At 42.6% G+C, this 14292-nt stretch overlaps 1 protein-coding gene across 10 annotated transcripts in view; it reads right to left on the reverse strand.

The window, feature by feature from the left end:
* The window catches only part of PKP4 (plakophilin 4), a 251819-nt gene that overhangs the window by 22229 nt on the left and 215298 nt on the right, over positions 1–14292 (reverse strand). For all 10 annotated transcript variants that reach the window (XM_024735926.1, XM_024735928.1, XM_024735930.1 and 7 more), the window contains one exon: positions 784–967. In XM_024735926.1, the coding sequence (XP_024591694.1) occupies positions 784–967 (184 nt within the window). The remainder of the gene's footprint in view (positions 1–783; positions 968–14292) is intronic.

The raw sequence follows: 14292 nt of genomic DNA on the forward strand, positions 1-14292 counted from the left end.
GGAGGCTTTATGGATTTTAAATGCTAACGATAATGACTGAAAAGAGTATTTGGGCTCATTTTCATTTATTTATAAAACTCTAAACCCAGTGATTGCTTAAACCACACCTTTTTGCACCCTTTTAAAAGCAAAAAAGTTTTAACCATTACATTTAAAAAGACTGAAGTCTAATTAACAGACATTATATTAGCTTCAGGTGTACAAAACAATAATTTGACATTTGTATACTTTGTGAAATGATCACCACAATAAGTCTAGTTACCGTCTGTCACCACACAAAGTTACCAAGTGTTTTTTTCTTGTGATGAGAACTTTCTTAGCCTCTTTCAACTTTACAGCACAATATTAGTGACTATAGTCACCTTGCTGCACATTACGTCCCCGTGACTGAGCTACTTTATAACATGAAGTTTGCACTTCCACATTTTGAATTTAAACAAACACCAGGCTGCCAACACATTAGCAATCAGAATGTGACAACCAGAAAAATGCTGCTCGAGTGGAAAACACTGGAATTTTGACAATAATTTCAGACTGAAAGGGCTTTTTTGACTGATCTATAGAAGAGTCGTTTATAAGATAATGTCTCTCAGGCCACTGCTCTGTGCTCACGATGTTTTCCTCATAGGATAACAAAGCCCAGTGGTCTAAATTAAAAAAAAAACTTGGAAACTTAGAGAGATATTCATAGAAATGAAATATTAAATCATCCTGAAGTCAACTTAGCTATGACACATATTATTTAATCACAGACTTAATCGTAAAGAAGAAACAAAAAGTTACCTCAGGCAACCTGTCGTATTACGCAGAACAAGTGAAGTCTGAAATTTAATTTTATGATCGTCATCAAAAGAAGAGTTATTCCATCCAGAATGTGGAACGATCACAGTGTTTGTCAGGGTTGAGAGAGCATCGCGGATGATTGCCATCTTTACGGCATCACATGAGGATAAATTCCAAAGAACTCCTAAAGAAGGAGATTTTAAATATCAGATCAATTAGAAGTCCTGCAGTTTTAGTAATGAAATAAACATATTAGCTTTAATTGATTGGAATTCAGTCTGTTCCAAACCTAATCTATGGCCTGAATTTACAACCAGGCTGGGGATGGACCTCTAATAAATGTTGACTGAACACATGTAAGCTTCTGGCAGTATATTACCAAGTCGTCCTTATCTTAAGTTTTGGAGCCTATGTATCTATCAGGCAAGACGACTATGGTTTTGCAAAGCAAATTAGAGTTACCCTGTGAGGGGGAGGGGCACAATCCAATCAAGGGTCATAAATATGATGCATCTGTGATGGCTGTAAAACTGTGGTTCATTGTATCATCCCTCACATTCAGTGTTGTGTGTGACAAACCATTTTTAAAATTTAGTACTTGAAAAGAACTTCTCTTTCTCAAAAGAAGGACACTTTCTCTTCATCACACTTCCTTTTCTTACTTTTGCTACCGGGAAGCTCATGCTTAAATATTATACTTGAAGTAACTTGCACAAAGGGTGGTTACATTTGTCTTATCTCCCATATTTAGATAAGGTTTAAACATTTCTATTTCCACGTTAAGAGTTTTATCAGCATGTGCAAGTTACTACCATTCCTTTTTGGATACAGGCGAGACTAACAATAAATTAAAAGCTCCCAATATTGTAATTCGTATCAATATTGCTAGGACAACCAGACCTTAAATGTAGCTTATTAGAGTGTTATTTGAATTATAAGCATATTAGAGGGTCCTCGTTTCTGTGTCAACCATAAGAGGGTTAAATTATTGTTATAAAGCACATATTTCCTAATAGTTACTCTTTTAGAAATTAGAGCAAATTCAGGATTATACCTACTCTAATGTCATTTTCACATTGATGCATTTTCCTAAGTAAGAGGGGATGGGGTGGAGGAGAGACGGTACAGCTGGATCTTCAGAGCCCTACACTCCTGATGTATCCCTGGCAAGTTGCATCAGTCAGTATAGTGATTTTAGGACTATCAACACACAAAAACGCTCGAGGCCTGTGGAGGGGAAGGAGTTGGCAAAACCTGCCCGTGTCCATGGAAGCATGTGAGGCTTGTGAACATGACTGAACTAGAGTGCTGGGCCAGAGACAAGACTGAAAACTGCTGCTCTGGCTCTGGTGACCAAGGAGCCAGCCTGTAAACTGCCTGAGCAGCAGCCTTCTTGGGGCCTAAAATCGCAGGGCCTCTTACGAAGGAGGGGGGCGGGAGAGAGCTGACAGGAGCTTTCTTTCTTTATTGAGGGAGGAGGGGTTCAAGCAAAGGGCTAGAACTGAAGACAGTAAAACAATACTCCGTGAACCGAGAGGACCGTCCATTCCCCGCACACCTGCCCTGACCCACTCACACTGGGGAGGGATGGTCGATGACAGAGGCAGATGCTTGGGCCCCGTCCTGGGAAACGCCCTGGGTCCTGACTCCTCTCTCACTTGGCTTTGATGTCTGGGCCTTGCTGACTGGGTTTCCCTTGCTCCCCCAAGACTTTCATCCTTTCTCTGCTCCTACCCTTTGGGGTGGGACAGCCCACCATAAGCACAGCTTTTCAGGACCTCAGCCTCAGCGGTGACCCATCTAGTAAGGCTCGGACTCGAGGGGGATCTGGACAGTTCAGCATCGGGAAAAGGAAGGACCCTGCTTTGCCTCTGAAGGCTTGTTCTGTCCACCACGACAGACCTTCGTTTCCATAACTACCCTGTGGCTGATGGTCCTGGTGAGAGGGCGGCACACACTGCAGGTGCTTATGACGTGAGCTGAAACTCCACAAGCTGAGCTACTTCTCTGTGGATTCTGATAAAACTGGCTGCATCTCTGTGAGTGGGTTTAAACCGGGCTCCCTGGACTCTGGGGGTTCCGCTGGGCTCTTAGGGGCAGCCGTGTGGGAGGTGGGTGAGAACCGGCGGCAGGGCTCCAGATCCCATCCCAGTTCACCGGGAGCCGCTCCATCCTTATCTGTTCTCAATACTGGGCTTCACTGTATGTTTCTGTTTGAAAAAAGGGTTTTGTGTCTAAGAGACATTTGAAAAGCACTGTATTAGGGGAAAAGTATCTGAGGACGGATGACCACAGAAGAGACCTTGGGCGCTAAGGATGAAAAACGAGTCTCTGGAGGTTGGTTCTGACCCAAATGATAGGTGAGGGGAGAGAAGACAGAAGGAGAGTGGGTTGAGGCACAGAAGCATGGATGATAGCAGCCGCCACGAACAGGGCTTTAACGTTTTCCGCCAGCGAGGCCAACCTCACCCCACCCAGCGCTCTGAAGGGGCCTGCCGGGGGCCTGAGTCAGCCAGAGGGGCAGCGTGTGGCCCAGAGGCCAGTGGTGGGGAAGGGTCATTTCCTAACCTCTCCTGATGACAGTCTTATAACATGCGATTCTGAAGGCCACTGGAACAGTTTTTCTCTCTGTGAAAGCATTTCAAAGTCCTCACTCCACGAAATTCTACACATGGGGGAGAGTTGCATTTTCCAATAAGCTACGTTCTACTTCACAGAATAAATGCATTCCAGTAATGTTAATTTAAGGCAAGGTTTATGCAAAGTAAAGTCTATCATACTGTAGGTTATAGGTATAAAATTAGATACATCTCTATGGAAAATTAAACAGTGCTGAGTCACACGCTTCAGGTGAAAACACGACCAAGAAGAGGAGTGGTTCTTACTTAGCACGTTGGATCTTGGGGCTGATGTCTAGAAGTTCTCCGACTGCTGGCAGAAAAGCTTGTTTTGCATGGTTCCTGCCTCCACTCCTGGCTACTTCTAAGATCTACTCTGGCAAGAGGAGAATTCCCAGGTTTGTGGATTCGCCTGACTTTCTGTGCTGGAACAAGGATTTTGTCTGGCTCTTTCTTTTCCTTGTCAGGCATTTAGAATGACCAGTGAAGTTATATGTCATTCTACAGTTTACTATTAGCCATTACATCTACAGGGGATTGGAGAGCAGAAACATTCGTAAATCAACATACACAATAGTAACTTGGTCATTTACTATGGTTTTACTCTGTGCCAGACACTGTGTGCTTCACACATAATACCTTAAAGAGTCAAGATGCACAAAATGAATTCACTTCCCATTTAATTATTTGGTAGGCTTGAAATTCTACATGTTGACTTTTTTTTTAACATCTTTATTGGGGTATAATTGCTTTACAATGGTGTGTTAGTTTCTGCTTTATAACAAAGTGAATCACTTTTACAAGATGATGAGCATTTCTTCTTCTAAATTCAATATTAAATTTCATTAGGCAAGTATAATGAGTAAGAAACACTCTATTATCCATTCTTTTATATGTCTGGTTACACATATGCAGGGGACATAATAGGTGCTCAGAAATATATGTTGATGGATCCAATTTAATAGCCTGTATTTGCTTTGAGATTTCCCTTTTATTTTTTGCCTGTCAGATTTAGCACCTAAGTATGTATTCCCTCCCTTTCACACCTTTTCTTAAAACTGAGCATCCTGAGAGTGTCCCTGAAGGTCTGTAAGTACATGCAGGGGGTCAGAACAGTGGTCTGGATCTTCAAGGGAATTTGCCAGCACAGTTTTGCCTGCTTTTCACACGAAGGCCAAAACGGATGGTTGCTGAAACTACCACCCTAGCTATGGAGCTAGGAGAATTACGTTGCTGCTCCATCTCCCAGAACCAGAAGTTAAGTTACACCGAAATGCCTGAATCCCCATCCCTCAGACTGCAGAAAGAAAGGACCAGTGTTGCCCAATTATAAAATGTTAAATTATTTAAAAATACGTAATCCTTCAGTAGACTTGTAGGCCAGCTGACTAGGTTATCTTTCGGTCAACTCAGATGACTCATAAAATCAGTCTGCTATAGAAATTAAAGCTACCTCTCCTGCAACTTCAAAAAGTGTTCAAAATTATTCTTGATCAGAAGAAATGAAAGATTCTATTTTTGCTAAGTCGGTGGCATCCGCACAAAGGCAGCTTTCTGATCCCGCATTAAGAGTTACATTATCCCTCTAATCCTGTACTTCGCTATGTAACACAAAAAACTACATTTGGTAAACTACATTTGGTAAGGATTTAACTCGCCATTTTGAACATCAAAGCAAGTTCCAAGACATTGGTTTTTCCTCCCCACTTTCTTTTTCAAAAATAGAGGTTACGGAACGCCAAAACAACCAGTTCTGATCAACATTGGATGAAGAAGGTTCACTTAAACTTAAAAGCCTTAGCTACGGAATGATTACTTTGGCTTTTCTACTCAAAGTAACAAGCACCATTCTTAAGACCAACTAATAATACCTGTGTGTACTTGCCTCGCTAAAGCAGTAATAAAACAACGTTCTTTCCACTTACTCTGTCTAGGGCTTCATTTAATGGGTCAGGGAGAATGTTCCTAGAACAGTAAGTAATGAATGGAAAATACACCAGCTCCCATATGTAGCGAGACTGGTGAGAAATACAGAACTACTAGCATCCTCCATCAACAGGATAAACCTCCAGCTCCGACGTCCTAGTGCAAAATTATTTTCAAAAATATTTAGCAGCACACTCCACTGTCTCTTGGTTCCTTAAAAGAAAGTTAAAAATAAACTATAATTCAGTTTAGGAAACTTGAGGTTTTTATTTAAAGCAATTAGCTATTTGTTGTGAGAACTAAGAATATATATAAACAAACTCATTTTGAAAATATTAGGGAATTTCCCGCATACTACTGTAGAAAACGCTGCTTATTCTCTACCACAAGAAAAAGTACACATAATTATGAGTAACCAGTAGCCACAATGAGAAACTGCCATAAGAGATGAAAGTTCATTTTCCCCACAAAGAATGAATACAGTAATTAAGATACCATTCACATAAATCCTAGGCCACAGAATTTTGAAAGAGTGCACGTTTAAAACTAGCATTATAGCTATTCTTATAGCCAAATGATAATTTCATAGTTAAATCAGAAACTGATTTTACTTGATTAATTAGAATAATAGCACCATTTGAAAAATGCATTTCTTAAAGGACATTAGAAAACCAACCAAACAACATTTTGAAAATGCTATTTCTCTGGTAGCATAAATACATAACAGCCTATGCAACTGTTTTTCTTTCTTTTTCTGATATGAAAGAAATCTAAACCCATTAATTTTTATATAGTATTCAATTTTTGCTGCTTCCTAATTATCAAAAAAATACCCAAACAAACAACCCCTCCTCCCGAAACTGCACAACACAAGGGTTCATGGGCATTGCAAAAAAGAAAAATAAAACAGCCAAAAAAGTGCTAGTGCAACTTCAAATATCACCACTGGACATGCCCCTGCATTTTCTTTCATGAGTTGGCCTCATGCTCAGTGTCTGTTCCTGACATTCTTGTTTCAGACATGCTCTTTCATGAGATGTCCACGAGGCACCCAAGCCTTAGGGGTGCGAAGAGTATTAAATCAGAGAAGAGACAACGAGATCTTGGCCGCATCATTCCCTGCACAGAGCAAGCATCATGATAAGTCACTATCATGCTTCAGCTCTCTGGGGGTCAGAACTGCCTGGTATATATGTTCATCCCCTCCCGGCTATTCTGCATCCAATGGGCTGCTTGGAACAGGCTGGTGTCGTGTATACCCACCCTGCAAGCATTCTTGCAGGGGTGGAAATATTAGACTAAAAGTGAAAATATAAAACATCAAGGCTGCAGATTGCATATAAGCGTCCAAGCATGTGTGCTTCTCGTAAACCCATAGTCTGTGGATAACAAGGCAGGAATATGGGCCTTTGTACCCAGGGCCCCTGTCTGCTCCTAGCACATGCCTCCATTGTGATTCCCGAGATGGTCTCTGGCTGAAACACCCAGGATCTAGCAAAAACACATCTCCGTTTCTTCTCTCTGGAGCTGCCCCGAAGCTCTTCCCTAACCCCAGTAGGGTTTTTATAAACCTCTGCAACTTTCAGTTGGGCAGAGTAATGACAAGATGCTATGGCTACTATATCCTGTCACAACACGGTCACCTGCATCCCTGCCCCCTTCCGGCATTAAAGCTCGGTACCTCATGCCTTTTAGACACATGTTACTTATACCCAAGCACAGCCTAGACATGCACTGTCCAATACAACAGCCACTGGCTGCATGTGGCTATCGAGCGCATGCAATGTGGCTGGTCCAAACCGCGATGGGCTGTAAGTGTAAAATACACATTGGATTATGAAGACCGGGTATGAAAAAATGAATGTAAAACACCTCATAGTTTTTATACTGCTTACAAGTTGAAGTGATATTTTGGAAATATTGATTTAAACAAACTACACTATTAAAATAAACACATTTTTCTTTTTCCTTTTTAATGTGGCTACTAGGAAGTTCAGAATGACGTGCCCTGTGTTTACACTTCTACTGGAAAGTGCTGGTAGGGACGTTTTCATGCCAGGCTCTAAGGGATACAAGTAGGTGAGCCTTCTGCTCCCAGGAGGCCTTGCCACAAATAGTTGCAGCACCAGGCAGCTCTGACAAAGCACCCACCAGTAGGAAGAGCAGTAAGCCCAGCTCCACAGAAACGCCAAGCGGCAGGTACTGTGTTTCTCACTGGGCAGCTGGTACCGGGTGAGGAGATTTGCCGGGGCTCACAGAGCTGGAAGGAAACAAGTGGATCTGACTCTGGAGCCCACACTCACTCCTGACCCCATGCTGCCTCTCCCTGGATGTTTTTCTTAGCAGGCAAACCTCCGCCTTGGTGTGGAACTGGAAACCATTGCGTTCGAGCTGGTGTGTGAAGGGCAGAGGCCAGGGAGAAGCGGGCTGGGGGGTGCCCTCCCAGCTGGGAGGGGCAGGAGTGGGGAAACCTTGAGGCTAGGGTTGGCCCAGAAGGTGAGGGGAGGATAGGGGCTGCAGATTTGGACTGGCAGCTGGGGAAGGATGGACTGCAGGGACGGGCATTATCCCAGGAGGGGACAGTGAATCTGATGGACCAGGAGGGGCAAAGCCTGTGTCCCGGGACAGTAGGTCAGGGAGCATGTGATGAGGGCCTGAAGGAGTGCAGAGGGGATGGGAAAGCAAAGAGGAAGGGAGAGTGAGTGCTTGTGATGAGAATCTGGAGCCTGACGCAAGCTGAGGGTGATGTCAAAGATGAGCCAACAGTTCACCTCCTGTGTGAGAATATGGTACAGAAATGAGGAAATCAAGGGGGTAGCGGGAAAAAGGTAGTGTGAGAAGTGTCTGCCATTTTGTGGCTTCAGGTAAATGACTCAAACTTTCCACCAAGACTGGAATGCTGTGAATAAATTACGAAACTGAAACAGAACTGAAATAATGGGAAAGCAATTATTGTGAGAGTGGGACAAAAGGACTGTCTTCAGTTATAGAAATGCCTTTCTCTGCATAAATTCCCAGGAAAACAAGTCATGGTGGTGGATAATCATTTCCAGGGTTCCCAAGATGAGACCATCTCAGGAGAGGTACCTGAAAACGTGTGCAGTGAGCCGCAGAGCACCTGAGCGTGCAGTCCTGGAGCTGGCTTACAGGCCCGGCTCCGGGCTTTCTTCTTCCTGTACCCCTGCTGCCAGGCTAGGCTTTGCTACACTCCTCGCTGGTTGGCACAGCTAGCATCCTAGGTGGTGGGCAGTGCAGCTGCCCTGAGAGCTGGGGTCCTGCAGGGAGGCCTGGGCTGGCCAGCCTGGTGGGCTTGTCTTGTGTCCCTCGTTGCTCCCTGAGATTTCCGGCCCAGCTGAGGCATCCTCCATGCCAGGCATGGGAAGGCAAAGTCAGGCCCAGCTGCGGTCATGGTGGTCAGGACCTCGGGTTCCCACCGCAGTGAGTGAGGGCTCAGGTGATCTGAGAGAAGGAAGCTGCCCAGGAGGGGGCTGTGTGGAACCGAAGACTTGAGCTGGCCGCAGACGCTGCACACGGTAGGGCACCAGCCTACATATTCAATCTGAAGGGGACTGTTTCCCGCTGCTTAAATCTGTCCCCAGCCGAAGGACCTGAATGATATATCTTTATATTTTTAGTCTTTAAAGAACATAAGCCTTTGTTTCTGTGATTTTTCAGGTACAAAGGTGGATCACAGCATCTTTGAGAAGATCTATCGATTTCTAAAGCTCCATTTCCAGAGCCACTTTGCATTTCACCATATTCTTTCTTACCTAGGTAATTTCCCAACTTCAGGGGTAGGTTGAGAGGACTGGTGACTTCATGGAGGCATACAGTCCTATGTACCCTGGAAAGGCATTTCCTCTGAAAATCAATCAGTTTAAAATTCAGAACTGCTGACTAAGCATTGCCCGTAAGGCACGTAAAGGATGATTCTTTCTGTTAGCGGGGAGTTTGTAAAAGCGAATGGGTCACGTGAAGGGAAAGCCCCCTGGGAGAACTGCTCTGATGCAGAGGTGGCAGTGGGAGCAGTGACCCGGCCACCCTGGGTGCTCTTCAGGTCGTTTCATGCTCTGACAGAGAATTTATTTACACTACCACAGAGATTTCCCTGGGACAAAGTCCCACAGCTGCAGGTTCCACAGCTGACTTTTGTGTTCCAGGAATGTGCTTATTCATTTGTAACGGCACTAAGGCTTCCACTTTGTCATCTGGTCTGAGCAGAAGAAGCTTAGAGACGAAAGCGCCTCCAGTCCTAAGCCACGGGAAATAAGACAGACTCAGAAACTGCAAAGTACCTGAGGGACCTGGGTGGGGTCTCTTGGGCACCTCTTTTTGCGAATTTCATCATGTGCTCTCATCCTTCTCATACCGACGTGCTGTCTAGTTTACTGAGGGAGTGTCATTACGGGGCCTGTCTTGTGCTGAGAGACCCCACCCTGACCACTGGCTGACCACCTGAATTCTACAGGAACCTCTGAGTCTCCCCGCTTGACTGCCTCATCTTACTCGGCATTCGGAAGCCCGCACACAAAATAGAATGTCATAGTCCACTTCCAAGGGCAAATCTTTTCATACTCAGACCGTGAATCCTGAAATACTCACAAGACTAAAATCACGGTTCACGTGTTTTCTAAGCAACCTGAAGCTTTAGGATTATACCTGATCATTAGTTTGATGTGGCTGTGAGAGTGACCAAGTTCAAAAATATTTATATAGCTGGGTGAAATTCAGAGACTAACTGAGATATTATGGGATTTTTTTTTTTCCTTTTCCCTTTTTGGTGGTAATTTGAGAGAATAAGGGAAATGACATGTGAAAATGGGCATTTGCACCCTCCCCCAGATTTTGCAGATGGGCCAGGGCGGGCAGAGGCAAGGGAAGGAAGAGCTTCAGCCGGCATGTCAGAAACCCAACCTCTGGACTCAATCTCTTTGTATCCCAGTTTCTCATCTTGTACTACAGGGGGCAGAATAGAAGATTTCTTTAGGGCCCTTTCCAGCTCAAAGTTCTGTGACTCTGAATTAAGAGTTGTTGCATTTACTAAACTATTTTTGTTTTGTTACCAATGAAACGTTTGTCATTTTATTTCTCATTACTAATTTTTATGGTTTGAAATGTTCAGTAAATAGGAGAGTGCATGCTCCCCTTGCTATTATTTTATAAAGAGGGCCAAGTGGTAAGGATCCTACTGACTTGGGCTCGGAATTGGGAGGCGATGTTGCTGGATTTCTGAAAACTACCCATGAGACTCCTGACAGCTCTTAGGGGCCCACAAAAAGCAGGACAGAAAGTAAGAGGCCAACTCCTCTCCGCACCAGGGAATAAATGACTGTTTTGAAGGCACCTTAGTTAGGCCAAGGGGACATGTTTAGTAATCATTTCATTCTGTAATGGCACATAATCATCCAAAAGGCTGAATGCATGTCCATTAGGTTCTGGCTCTTTATAGGATGTCCTGCTCTTTGCTAAACTTGAGCCTGGCCCATGTACCCTTCCTTGGCACCCAACTATCATTTTCTTATTAATTTACTGTCTAATTAGAAATAAGGAGCTAATGATCAGGAAGGGAATACGCCTAATTTCACGTTCTTCATAGCGTCTGGAACCTACTGCTGGCATCCAAACAGTTTAAAATAAACAGTGTGGAAATATTTTACTTAGCCATATGGAGGAATAATAAGCTCTTGCTAAACTGGAAGGAATGTGAATATAGCAGTCATTTAAACAAAGTCCATTATTATTCAAAGGCTACTTTTTGGTACTTAACACCAGTGTTAATGGGGTAAGAGAAGCATGATAATTTTGGGACATCTGGTGCATTAAAAGGTAGGCGTGCAGATTCTATGCAATATCTTCAATTTGTATAGTTTTAAAAAATGATGCTTTCAGGATGCTCAATAACTTGAAACTCATATATCCTAGCTTAGAAACATATTTAATTATCTTGAACAAATGAGTTCAACATATCTCTTCTAGTGACAAGATGTTCCCACTTTCCACCCATAGTTTGTGGCCTCGCAGACATTCATTTTATAACCCAACTGGGGAACAACGATACTTCATCCAGCTTTCAGGTTTAAGCACAATAAAGGTAAAAAGTACCTCTGTAATAACAACCTCAACCTAAGCACCTGCACATATCAGCAATTACTGAAAGAAAAGCTCATTAGGTTCCAACCTGGAACATGTTCAACACAGCGAAGAAAACACAAGAATCACGTCACATACTAGAGAACTATTTTAATTAACAATGACAGCCACACTGTCCTGGAAAAATACACTGGGCCAAAAGTATTTTTCCTTCCTACCTCTGCAAATTAAGATGTGGCTAAAAATGCAGGCCCTGGGCAGTTATTACATTTAAAGCAAAGGCAAGACATCTTTTTAAAAAGAATAGCTAAAATTTCTGCATTGAAGTGCGTTAAAAATGCCAAACTGAAACAAAGGGAAGTGGAAGAAAAGGCTTTGAATTAATAACGAGGTTGAATTACTTAATATTAAGGACAATAGAATACCTAGTTTCAAGGGGAGAGTAATTTCTTCAAATAACACAATATTTTGAACACAATGGTTCACTGTGCTTTAACATTTCATGACCCTAAGTTGACTATAGTTTACAGTGAAGAACTCTTAGGCCATACCTACAAAGGCCAAGCATCGTGCAAGGTTGGCCAGGGCCAGAGTATTTTGTGGAGACACTGGAAGAACATTAAATTTGGAAGGATATCTTCCAAGAGATGGGCAGCTGATAGGGAATGGTGGGTGATGCAGTCACATAGCACCCTGCTACCCATGTTTGGAGCAGACATGTTTCAATGAAAATGGTTCAGACGGGGACATGCTTTCCTGGTTAGGAAAGGTCTGGAAGGCTGGATTTGGGGCTAACTGGTCTTCTCTTGTAGGGCTACTCTTAGGCAAAATGATGTCCTGAGGGCTTATCTTCCTTGCCTCTCAAGTCATACTTAATGTCTTCTTGTTGCTTTCTGGACAACTGTGCTGCTCAGTCTTAATCCCACGAAGTAATGAGCCCCCTATCCCTGTGGGTTCAAGCACATGGTGGGCAGCTACTTTGTGTGGAAGCCGTACAGGGGCTCCATGTGTTGGATGGCTGACTGGACAAAATGAATTTGGAGGTCCCCTCCAACCTTGTGATTCTGTGCTTTAGAGACAGCTTATGAGTATTTGACTTCAGGAATAGTTAACGAAAGAGCTCAAGGTTCTCTTGATTTTGTCATTCTTTAAAATACATCAGGGATTAGCTGCTCTTAAAACATTACTGATGATCAGTTAAAGTTGGTACCACTAAATTCTGGAACTGAGAAATGTGAATAAATAAGTTTTCTTGTCTCCATAAATCTTAACCTACAAATACATGTATACATGTAATACACACACGACCCCAAGCAACTATGCTCGATTTATTATGGCATGGTAGTTTCATATTAGGTAGATAGTGTTTAGGTACAAATCAAACTTGGGCTGACATTTAGCATTTTGAAACTGGAAACTCACTTCTGAAGTCCTCTGGTCCAACTCCTTTATATATTGTCATTTCAGTGAATTGTTTACACACACTACTGCCATTCCAAAGCAAAGACTACTTTTGAAGAAAACGTTTCATAAGCAATCCGTCCACATATCAGTATGAACTGTTACAGGTAAAAGTACAGAGTTATAAAACAGTTCTTAATATTCCCTAACCTATAAGTATGGCCAAAAAATACTTCTAAAAAAAGCCTAAAAGCTACAGGCAGCTATTTCCAAAAAAGAAATATCAGAGGCTGTTGCTAGTTTTATATTGGAACTGATACAACCTATTAGGGAAATAGCTTTTTGAATTATGAAAACTCATATCCTCTTTCAAGGTCAGGGTCCAAGTCTTAAAACTTTTGTGTTCTCAGCAACTTAGTACTGTTCCCAAACAGAAATGAGGATATATGCAGTGAAACATCTAAATTAGCACTCACATCCAGAGTACGCACCAGGTAAATTAGTACATAAAATTTAATAGACTTTACCCTTAATAGTAAAGTCTGGCTCTACTTCAAATAAATTTGATTTATTCTAAAATGAAAAAAAAACCCACCAAACTTTCATACACTTTACTTCTTGTTTATCACTACATCATACAAACTCCTTGAGCTCAGTTCATGAAAGACACTGTTAAGAGTTTCTCCCAAGGATAAAACCTCAGAAACAAAAATGCAGTCAAGACTTCTTCCTCCCGTGGGAAATTACGACAGAAGAAGAGAAAAAAGCTGCACATCAAGGATGTAAGGACCAAGTCATGATAAATCTGCCTAGTTAATCAAAACAGAACCAAATCTAGTAGAAGCCGTGCTTCCAAGGTCAGGTCGACCCTGGATCACCGCTGATCCCTCAGGGAGCCTGCACACATCATTCTGCAGCCTTGCTGGCTGCACAGGTGTATTACTGGGAGAAATTACTCGAACGTTCACAGAAGAGTTCAAAATGATGGGAAAGAAACATCAAACGAGGAAAGAAAGTACTCATATACTGCAAATAACACTGTCTTCCTAACAGGGGGCTTAGGACAAATATTTGGGTGTAATCACAGTGATTGTGCTAACTTCTAGAATGGATATGTCTATAATTTTTTTCCTTAATTTTATTTCGCTTGTTCTAATTTTCATTTCATACACACATTACATAGTATGTAAATGTAAATAATTTATTTTTTGGTATGAGAGGGCTTGATGCTTCAAAAGCATTTTACAAAGAGGGAGCTAAATTGATTTACTAATTGACTTACTAATAAATCAATATGTAATTGAGATGTGTTAAAGCATTAATATTCAAATCACATTAGGGCAGGCAGTCCATTCTGGAGTTTAAGATTATATATAAAGCGCATTCTGGGGCTTCCCTGGTGGTGCAGTAGTAGAGAGTCCGCCTGCCGATGCAGGGGACACGGGTTCGTGCCCCGGTCCGGGAGGATCCCACG

Source organism: Neophocaena asiaeorientalis, unplaced genomic scaffold, assembly GCF_003031525.2.
Source record: "Neophocaena asiaeorientalis asiaeorientalis breed wild unplaced genomic scaffold, Neophocaena_asiaeorientalis_V1.1 scaffold72, whole genome shotgun sequence".
NCBI classification, from domain to species: Eukaryota; Metazoa; Chordata; class Mammalia; order Artiodactyla; family Phocoenidae; genus Neophocaena; species Neophocaena asiaeorientalis.